The sequence below is a fragment of the Tubulanus polymorphus genome, chromosome 3 (assembly GCF_964204645.1).
Source record: "Tubulanus polymorphus chromosome 3, tnTubPoly1.2, whole genome shotgun sequence".
NCBI lineage: Eukaryota > Metazoa > Nemertea > Palaeonemertea > Tubulaniformes > Tubulanidae > Tubulanus > Tubulanus polymorphus.
This window is the reverse complement of record NC_134027.1, coordinates 1068881-1079695: the sequence shown is the minus strand read 5'-3', so window position 1 is coordinate 1079695 and position 10815 is coordinate 1068881. Positions and strand designations below refer to the sequence as shown.

At 41.4% G+C, this 10815-nt stretch overlaps 2 protein-coding genes across 2 annotated transcripts; both read right to left on the bottom strand.

Moving 5' to 3' along the window:
- Positions 1–381: 381 nt before the first annotated feature.
- On the bottom strand, positions 382–1923 carry LOC141901122 (putative beta-1,3-galactosyl-O-glycosyl-glycoprotein beta-1,6-N-acetylglucosaminyltransferase 7). Its single transcript, XM_074788210.1, is given in 4 exon segments — positions 382–823; positions 1082–1269; positions 1271–1534; positions 1903–1923. Coding segments are annotated over 4 exon segments (915 nt in total).
- A 1828-nt stretch (positions 1924–3751) lies between these two features.
- On the bottom strand, positions 3752–10202 carry LOC141901397 (RNA polymerase II subunit A C-terminal domain phosphatase-like). Its single transcript, XM_074788606.1, has 6 exons — positions 10014–10202; positions 9517–9600; positions 9314–9404; positions 8683–8808; positions 8303–8550; positions 3752–8027 (listed from the first exon to the last, which is right to left on the bottom strand). The coding sequence occupies exons 1-6, from the start codon at positions 10196–10198 to the stop codon at positions 5840–5842; spliced, it is 2922 nt and encodes a 973-aa protein (XP_074644707.1). The 5' UTR covers positions 10199–10202; the 3' UTR covers positions 3752–5839.
- Positions 10203–10815: the final 613 nt, after the last annotated feature.

Sequence of the window (10815 nt, the reverse complement as noted above, 5' to 3'; positions counted from 1 at the left end):
ATTTCTGATTGGCTAAAAATCACATCATCTGAACTGCGCATGTATCTGCGCACACGGTCGATTATGGCAGGGTTTCGTGCAATCTCGATGCCATCAGGTTCGAATCCCTGCCGGGGGAGGATGTGCTAAACTATAAACTCAATTTATTCTTTGGTTCATAAAATCTCGATCGTTTTGACAATCTACTTCCTACAAATATTTGTATTTTTCTATAGATGTTAAGACGTTATTTCGAACGTTTTAAAATCTAGAGAAAAATAGAAATATTTCATTTGCTGGACATTGAAGTGTTCGAGTCAGAAAACTGAAACCTATTAGGATGTAATGATCGCCCTCTCTAATGGTGCCGTGATACTTTAGTCAACGTCAATTTTTGTACAGTCAATGACAATCGCGTTTATTCTTCACAAATTTTAAATTCCGATAATACGAATCATCGAAAGTGAAATTAGTTGAAGTTGATTGGATCGTCAGATTGCGTTGATAATCCTCCAAACAATCGTACGTCAAATACTGGAAATTCTGAAAAACTTTATTCAGAAAAAGTTTCGTATTGTTTGGACGCATGAAGTTGACCATATCACTAACTCCCGGGATGCAAATATCGTTCCTCCATCGAACACATTTAATCCTCTTTCCACCCATGTATTTAGGTTGAACTTTCATCCAGTTTTTATATCTGGCTTCGTATTGATAACTCTTTTCTTTCGGGTCTCCTGTAAAAAAGGTCACAGATGATTTCATATGGATGTTTCCGAGATACTGCAATCTGCGGTGGCAATCGAGGATTCCACTTGTGGTTAGTGAGGATACACCAGGTGTGCTAGTGTGCAGTATTTGAAATGGATCGTGGATATTTTTTCCGATTAATTTTAATCCTAAAAGTTTAAAAGCCTAAAATCTAAAAGTTTTCAAAATTTAAGACAATTTGTGCTTTAACTAAAAAGGAAATGTTTGTAGACGCTTATGTTATTGTGGGGCTATAAGATTTTGATGATGTCCTACTGCAATACGGGGACAGGGGTAGGGAACAGGGACAGGGGCAGGTGCAGGAACAGGGAACAGGGACAGTTTTTTTTACCATTGTTTATTAGGTTCCTGCACATTTATATCATTCGATCCATTATACGCTTTGAATACTCTGACAAGTTGACGGTTACTGACAAGTGGAAACTCGAACCCGGTAAGATTTATGTAGTATTTCCAATTTCTATATTTCAGAAGACTTCTAGCGCAAGTTAGTTCCGCTGTCAACAAACTAAACTCCCCCCCAGCGTACGTCTTCGCGTGTTCCGACAACGTAAGCGTTTTCGAAACAATCGGTTAATTTGACAATGGCTTTATAGAACGCGACGGGACTTTTCTTATCGACGTGGATGCAATAGTAATTCTGAGGCATGTAAACCGCTCTAAACACGCGCTCAAACTGCTCGAAATCCTTATGTACTAATATTCCGTAGGCGAGTGGGAAATTCGCCTCTTCTAACGATGTTGGCGACGTAAAGTAACCATTTTTGCTATGAATTCGGCACAGCTTAAATTCGACAGTATTCGATAATATTTCAAGTCAGTTACAGGTTTCATCGGGCAAAGATCCATGTAGCTCATTGCCTTACGTATCGACACCCGATCCCCTTTGAAAAGTCCTTCACAGATATACCGCCTGGCGAATTCGCTAACGCGATTAGGAGGGTTTGCGCCCGCATCGGTCTCTGTTTTATAGTCACCGCCTAGACACCGACTCTGGTAAGTATATCGACTCTGATTGTGAAATATGAAACTACTCACGACAAGAATTACTATCGTCAAAAAGCCCATTTTAAACACGATCAATGGATGAAAAGAACCGCTTAGCATTCGTGTGATTCGCGCAATCGCCCTCGTTTTGGACAGGTGACGTACGAGTCCGATAAATCGCGACATTTCTAACATCCAAATTTCTTTAATTTAAACAGTACGCGCTGACTGCCGGCGTTAAATCGGGCCTGATGACGTATAGCCCATTACAAAGAAGAACGGAGCAACAGATTCCAGACGCAAACAAAGACGTACAGATGTCAACCTCGGAGTCTTCTGAATATCGATTAAGTCATTGTATGAGAATGTGTAACAGGGGGTGGAACTATATATAGGGTAATTTCGTTTGTGGATAGTTTCCCCTTTAGGGGTCTCGTGTCCATCTGGACCCTGCTTTCTCGGGCATTCTTGCCCAATCAATCAAGTCTGAGATCAAGGGGGACCCCCGCTTGCCGGTGCGGCCTTTGAGCGATGTGGCTGTTAGATTGATTCGAGTTCCAGAACCCACCATCGCCATATACTATAGTCCATGAAGGATTCGGGCCACGGAGAGATACATCAAAGCTCAGTTGTTTGTGTTGGCCTGGTTTGGTCGTTATTAACGAGGGCATGGCCGGGTATCATTGGCATTTTGGCAGTCTAAGGCACCTGAATTCCCCTTCGGCAGGAAGTCGAACCTGGTGATAAGTTTATCGCGAAGGAGGGTGAAGACCTAGGACAATTTTTATCATGTTTTATCGTATATTCAATATCATATATATTTGTTCTTAAGCAGTGAGTGACGCTTGTCACAAGGGATATGATAAAAAGTCTACATCTAAAAATAGAACTGAGATGTTTTTGTTACCGATCAATGCTTCCTTCGAATCGAATGAAGCGACTTTTCTAGAAATTTTTCCGACAGAGAACATGAGGCGTCATGTTCATCTGTGGCAACTAGAAACTCACTATCGACTGATCGTCACAGGGTGTAGCGCCACTTGGCGTGAATGTAATCTCAATGTCGTCCACGCTCATTGAAACATCGTACAATGGAATCTCTTCAGGGGCGGATCTAGGATTTTTCAAAGGGGGGCGGCTGACAAAACGTAATGATGAAGAGACTGCGACTAGCGACGAGCGACCGAAAGTCGATAATTTTGAAAATTCCTCAGGAGAATGGTGCAATTTGACAGCATTTGTGCCGATGGTTTCAGTGAAAATTATAACATCCTGCTGAGCCGAGGCCAGGATGAGGTGTTGATAGTTTTAATTAGCTGATTGGGGGATGCTTAGCAGGTCATTTTTCAAACATTTGTCATCATAATTTACGATTTGTCTTGGTACTGGTTTTGGAAATTTTTTGACACAGATTGGGTAAACGTCAAATAGTTTTGATTGGGGAAATGACCGTTTACCGGATACATATACGGCCTAGCGGAATGGCTGAGATACACTAACTTAATCATCTCGATGACGTGTTTAATTTTATTATCTCTTATAGAAGAAGCTCCCGGTTCAAATCTACCACACTTTGGCAGTGCTGTCCGAGCTTCAGGCCAAAACTGAAAACGTTAACTGAAATCTACCACGCGGCCGGGTCTCAGCGGTGTTGCTGCAGAAATTGACAATCCTCAGTTGAGATAGCAAATGCAGCAGAGTGCTCTCTTGAATTTTCGCAGGGACTACAGACTCTGTTGCCATACCATGGGCAGCAGAACCGGGGCGTTTGGGGCATCATTAGCATGTCATAGATACCTCATGGAGGCAACCATACCATCTTGTCGGCTAGTACGGTAATGATCTATCACCAGGCTAATGACGTCATAGTTCCGCGTGGAGACGGCCATTCCATTTGTTGACGAGTCAGGTATAGTTTTGTAATCAGAGTGATGCCTTTGGGGGGTTTTCTGAAGGAAGTTAAAATTTGAAATAAAAGAATTCTTTATTTTTTCCAGTTCAAAACATCTCGGATTTTCTGTATTTATTTATTCCTTATAAAAATTAATCTCCCAAACATTTCAACTACTACAAACAAGTTCGTACAACCAGGTACATAATAGTGGCTGCAGATTCAATACTGGGATATTTACATTAACTATCTACAACCAGAGATTGCAAGAAATGAGACACAGTTCCACGATGTCGATTAAATTTGACTCGTTTTTTTCTGAGAAGTTGCCCCAAAATCATCGGCAAAGTCCTTAATTAATCACCGCAGTGGGCTCAGTATATCAAGAGGTTGTCTGCATTTCATTTACGATGTAATATGTAACACTATCTAATCTTAACCGACAACTGTGGTTCTGTATCTAGCATGAAATCCTTTAAATCTACATTCATTTACAAATAAGAAGCATTCATGCAAACATTTTGTACGTTTAGGGAAAGAGAGAGAGGTGTCCAGCACTTGAAAATTATTTGTGCATTTCATAAAATACTTAATTAACAAACTAAGCCCTGATCAAAACACTAAATTCATTAATTCATAAACTCAATGATTATAGACATCTAAAATATATACACAGGAATCAGACCTCACAATCATAAAACTGACAACCGGGTGGTTACACAGTTGATATATGAATGCCTTAATATTCAGTAAGACTCACTTCAAGTCGTCAGTCATAGTTGTGATGATGATTTATTCCAATGATGAATTACACTTAGAATAATTGAATTAGAAATACAACCCTTAACAACCATGACAACCATTAACCCTTTCAGTGCCGACTAATTAATACCCTATAGTGCTGGAAATAATTTGAAAATTTCTAAAAATTCCACCCCAGTGTGTTGAATAACGGGAATACCGCTATAGTGCGTCTACACCGCGGTGCGGTGTATCGTTAGTTACTAATATTTCACTATGTTTGACAGGTGCTGCCATTTTTCAAGAGAGATAATTACTTATTACATCAATACACCGCAATGCGGTGTACTAGCAAAATCTATCGCTGATTTATACACCACACTGCGGTGTAGATGCACTGAAAGGGTTAATAGAGATGACATCCCTAATGTGACAACTTATCCAAATGATGACTTACATTTAGTACATGTAAATTGAATTGAGACTCGAAGATAGAAATGACTTGAGCAATGTGATGACTTATTTGATGACAACTTGACTGAGGTTGACTGAAACATTTAAACAAAGGCCGAATGAAGCTTTTCCAACTTTAAACAATACAAAATTTTGAGCAATTCTATTCTATTTGATCAGAGTTTAAACAACAACTCCAGTAAAGAACCTTAAAATATCAACAATGACATTGTATCAAAAACAATGTTTGCACGTAACTTAATACAACATTATTAACAACATTTCTCAGTGAAGATTTCTCGATTTCGCCAGGAAAAATTCGGCATACTTTCCTTGAATCTATTCCACATGTAAATAGTAGACTGCGCGATTGCCTCAGATCGCGCAGGACCCATTGAAAGTATCTTTAAAATAATTTGAGGCCAATGGCTCCATAGCTAGCGGAGTCACGGGCACACAATGATCTGAGGCAAGCAGTCGAGGGCACGTGATGATCCGAGATACACCGGACTCTGCAGACCCGTGGGCACTGGTGGGAAAATCCAATACCAGACCACTAGGGGCCTGCCTGATTGTAATATAAAAGTATGAAATTAATCAAATTTTCACATTTAACTCAAATATGATTTCAGTACTTGGTACTGAGAGTTAAAGATCAGGGGCCGGTTGCTCAAAAGTTGGTTGGAGTTAACCAGTGGTTGGTTGATATGGTGACAATTGAAATTTCATTGTTACTATGGTATTTAACGGCCGGTTATCTTTAACCAACTTTTGAGCAACTGGCCCCTGGCTGTAATAAATATCTCTTCATATCAATCAACAATTATCAATCGTCCATTTAGATAATGCCATACATTAATCAATATCAATTAATACTAATACGTATCAAAACACTTGTTTTTATTAATTAACTTATTACTAATAATAAGATTACCGGTAATCAAAACCAATTAACAATAATTGATTAACCATTCAATGAACACTGATAATCAATTAGTATTAATTAATTAATAAATATTATAAGTTCAATAGTTCACGTTCGACAGCTGCTGCCATTTCCTCATCGACGGAACCGATAGATTCACCAGACGCGTCGCTTTCTCCGCTGCTACTGCTGCCATCGTTACCTAGCGACGGTAATTTAATCAGATTACGTCTCACGGCGTAATCCTGATTATCATCGCTCTCATCATCATCATCAACTCGCTCCTCTTCATCATCATCATTCTCATTGTCTCGTTTAGAATTATCGATAAATTCACATTTCGTTTTGCGTTGGTTTTTTCGTGCGTCCCAACCGCGCGGGAATTCCCCGCTTAAACTCTCCGATTCCGAATCGGAATCCGAGTCCGGATCATCGGAGAGGACTTTACGTCGGAGCGACGCGTCATCCGGAGTCTGATCCTTGTTTTCCTCCTCGTCCTCCTCTGATGCGGATGAGGAGGAATCGTCGTCGAGTAGTTCACGTATTTCGTCGTTATCGAAGTCAGCTATAGAGAGGGCGCTCATCGGGTTCATATCGGCGATACTACGCCGTAGTTCACCCGTACATCGCGAGAGGGCGCCACCGGTAACGTTCGACGACGACGGATCCAACAATCCGACTTCGAATTCGGTCGCCGTCGACAACGCTTCGTCATTTTTGCGCTGTCGTTTATCGACCGGGTTTTCCCCGGACGCCGCGTCGCAGTCCGTCGAGTCGTCGCACGGTTTTTTCCGTTTCGAGGATAGTTTACCGGGGACGGGGCTGTAACAACCGAGTTCAAACAGCGCCGAGTTCCTCGTGTCACTCGCGAGTAGCGGGAATAAACCCTCGCTGACCCAGTCCCAGCGGTACGCGCAGCACCACAACCAGTCAACGGTAACGATGTGAACTCGTTTAAGTCGTTTCGCCGCCGACACTTTCTCGGTTCCGGGTTTCGTCGCGACGACGTGCGTCGTGGCTCGCGGGTCGTTCGCTCCGGACCGCGGCACCAGGCTACAATGCACCGTCGCGCCCATAGCTACGGCCGCCTGGTACGCTCGGTGTTTCTCGGCCGGCATATTCGTAGGGATCACACCACTGAACAGAATATTTACGCCCTTCAATATTTTACGACGCACGTATGGAATAATGTTTTTCAGATCGGGAACTTTACGTTCGATGTTTTCCGATTTCGCTTGTTGTTTGTGTTCTTCGTGAAGGTCGAAAAACGCTTTGTGAATCTTTTTCAAAATGTCTTCTAAATAGAACAAATAATCGTCGGGATCTTCCCATTCGATCATCGTCGTTTTGCTATCATTTTCATCCTTTAAATCGTCATCATTTGCGCGACTTGAATCATTAGAATTGTCTTCTTTTATTTGAGCCGAAGTGTTTTCATCTATTCTTTTCTCATTTGTTGCCTCCTCCGATTTTGTATCCGCTTCCATCATCTGAACGCCTTCCGAAGTTTTAACTTTTTTCTTTGCTTCAACTGTTTTATCGTCATCTGCGTTTATAGTGTTTTCTCCCTGCGTCGGTTCTGATTTTGTGACACCATCTTCACTGGTGTCCGTTTCCAAATTTTTACTTTCCTTTTCTTCTTCCACAACTTCAGCTGTTTTACTTTCAGTATTTTCAGTATTTTTGCTCACCACCGGTTCACCATCAGCAGGTTCTGAAGGTTCACCCTCTGCTGGTGGTTCTCCTGCGACTGGTTCACCCTCTGCTGGTGGTTCTCCTGCGACTGGTTTACCCTCTGCTGGTGGTTCTCCTGCGACTGGTTCACCCTCTGCTGGTGGTTCTCCTGCGACTGGTTTACCCTCTGCTGGTGGTTCTCCTGCAACTGGTTCACCCTCTGCTGGTGGTTCTCCTGCCACCGGTTCACCGTCTGCTGGTGGTTCTCCTGCGATTGGTTTACCCTCTGCTGGTGGTTCTCCTGCGACTGGTTCACCCTCTGCTGGTGGTTCTCCTGCCACCGGTTTACCCTCTGCTGGTGGTTCTCCTGCGACGGTTTCACCCTCCACTGTATCCTCCTCCATGTTATGATGCTGTTCTCCGAGAGGTTCGACAGTTTTCTCGGTATTCTCCTCAGTTTTTAACAGACCCGGCGGAGCGTTGATGTCTGCGGTGCCTTTAAAGAATCGATACGGTTTCACGTGTAGAAGATTCGGTGCATAATTCCAGACGTCGTCTCTGTCATCAATTATACAAACCATTCCGTCACCACACGGAAATAACGCCCTACAATACACAAACACAACTATCCGTTTTAGATATTCATTTCAAACAATTTTCAGCTGAAATTTTATATAGATTATTATACTATAATTGTGGAACTGGGTTCAAAGTTGAATCTAACTTCACTGAGAATTATGGAATTTTCATCAAATTGATGGAAATTGAATCGAGAAATCAATTTCATATAAATATGCTCAGAATTTGAATTTGAATCGATTTTATTTGAGAGTCAAATCTTAAGCTTGAACTGTGGAACCGGGTGTTGGAGTATTTCTGACCTGAGATTAGCCGTCTTGCTGTGAGCGCTGAAACATTCATCCCGTGACAAAATACGGTGCGAGAAATATTTGCCTTCGGGATCCATTAATCCAGCGATAGTATGCGCGTACATACGAGCTCCGAATGTACAGATATGCAACTCGTAAAGTTTCGAGATTTCTTGCAGAAATTTTGTCGTTCCCGGCCGGAATTTAGTGTGATACCACAGTTTCTGATTGGCGTGCCACAGTTGAAAATGTAAGACATCCTGAAATACACAGTTATCAGTCTCAGTCATAACATTTATAAGAGTTTTAGGACGGCAATTTAGGATTCAGAAATGATGTTAGGTTCATTGGTAATTATTTTTCATCACCAGGTGGCGCACTAGTAGTTTTACCTTCAGATTAGCCGGTATATTATCATTTGTCGTGTGAATAAGAGTTTGATCTAAATCTACGAGTAAAACCAGTTTCTTATTCGTCAACAGACGAACTTCATCTTCATGTCCGATATCTAGAGCTTCCTACAGAAACAGACATTCATAATTGAACAATTCTGAAGAATACAACACATAAACTGTGTGGTATACAAAAACATCAGCAGATCTTAACCATTTAACGATATAACGCAAACTCCTTAAAACTTCAGGGGTCAGTTGCACAAAAATTGGTTAAAAGATAACCGGCCGATAGATACCATAGTAACAATGAACTTTCAATTGTCACTATGTCATTTATCCGCTAGTTAACTCTGACCACTTTTTGAGCAACTGCAGCCCCTGCAGGTCACCCACTCAAAAAGACGGTTCAAGTTTAACCCCACACAGTTTCAAAGTTCTAATTTCAACTCCGTTGTTTCTACAATCATCGGTTAAATTTGACTCTTCGGTTCATTATCATCTTCAGTTGCAACACGATTAGAGTTAATAAACTGTGGATCTAGAACTATATTCATGAGTTCATTCAGTCTGCTCATTCAGAAAATGCACTAGTTTTAAATAGTCCAACAGAACTAGTGACTATACACACCTTTTCACTGACTACCAGTTCAGGGATGCTGTGAACCATAGCAACCGATGCAGAAGCCTGTTCCTTCCTATCACCGGGTAAACCATTTAACCTGAAACGATCAAAATAAATTCAGTTCTCGTTAATCTAGGACGAGATGTTTCGATTGTCGAGAAGATGCCGGCCGGGCGGGAGGTGTGAGCCGCCGACCGGTGGAGACTTACTGTCTGAGATCCTCACCACATTCAGCGCACATATCCTTCATTACGACCGGATGATCACATGATTCAATAACAAACAACGACTGCCTGAAAATATATCAATAAACTACTCTTGTTGAGGAAGGGGTTAAATCATCACTCGTCTCTCTCTCTCTCTCTCTCTCTCTCTCTCTCTCTCTAGTCTGGCGAGTTGGTCCATGGTTTAAAAGTCTTTTTAGCAATCCTTCAATAGAATGAAATTGAGATAAAAACGATGGTTTATTTAGACTGCACACACAGTTTCACAAATGACACAGACCAAATTGAGTCTCAAAAAAAAGATTAAGCAAAATATCCCCAAAAATGATCTATTCTCTGTCACACGTAAATAAATAGACATAAATTTTGGCAGGTTCTCGAATATTACCGATCATTATCTCATTATCGAAAATGGGCTTGAATCGATTTTTCGATTCGCGAAGGAACGATAATCTTGCATGTTTTTGACTTTTTTGACTTACCCCGGTGAGATGACGTCGCCAACTTTAGCTTGTATCTGTGTGATCGTACCTACTGTGTCACTCTTTACTTTATACATCGGTTCCAGCAGCGCTAGAATCATTCCTTTAGCGATTTTACTACCGTTTGTAACCTTTAATCGAGTCAGATTCGCCTCGGCTTTACCGCCGAATCTGATCTCTTTCATCGTGGCCGCCATTTTGTCAGATCACGATTACTGAAATTCTGAACTATGAAAATCCATCGGTTTTAAGTTCTTCTAATCGGCTTGAATCAAGCGGTTTTAATCTCTGATTCTATAACCGTTATCGGAATTAGGTGTCAATCTTGCGATTATTTTAAATTCATGATGATTAGCTGCTCGTTGCAAAGTTTTTGGCCGGTAATTAGCAATACCACTGAGGTATGGATTAAATGCCCCAACCAAGGGAATCATTTCGTCTTTTGGTGACGTCGTATAAAGTGATCGTAAATGGCTTCGAATCCTGCAGTCGCCTTGCTATTTGTTTCTGCAAATTTAAATATTCAAATTTTGCGACTCGGTTCCAACGGGTTAAAAGTAACAAAACGGGTTCAATGATGCCACAACTGACCTTGGACACTGAATCTAAATGTTAAAATGAATCATGGCTTTAGATTTGTTATTCTTTAAAGTCAGTTTGATTCACACAGTCACACGACACCAATGATGGCGGAAGGGGTTCGTCAGGAGACGATTGCGTGATGTCTATTCGCTGCTCCCTTACACACAGCTGACGAGGAGGGCAAAGGTTCACCAATGACTGATTGTGACTTCAATCCCAC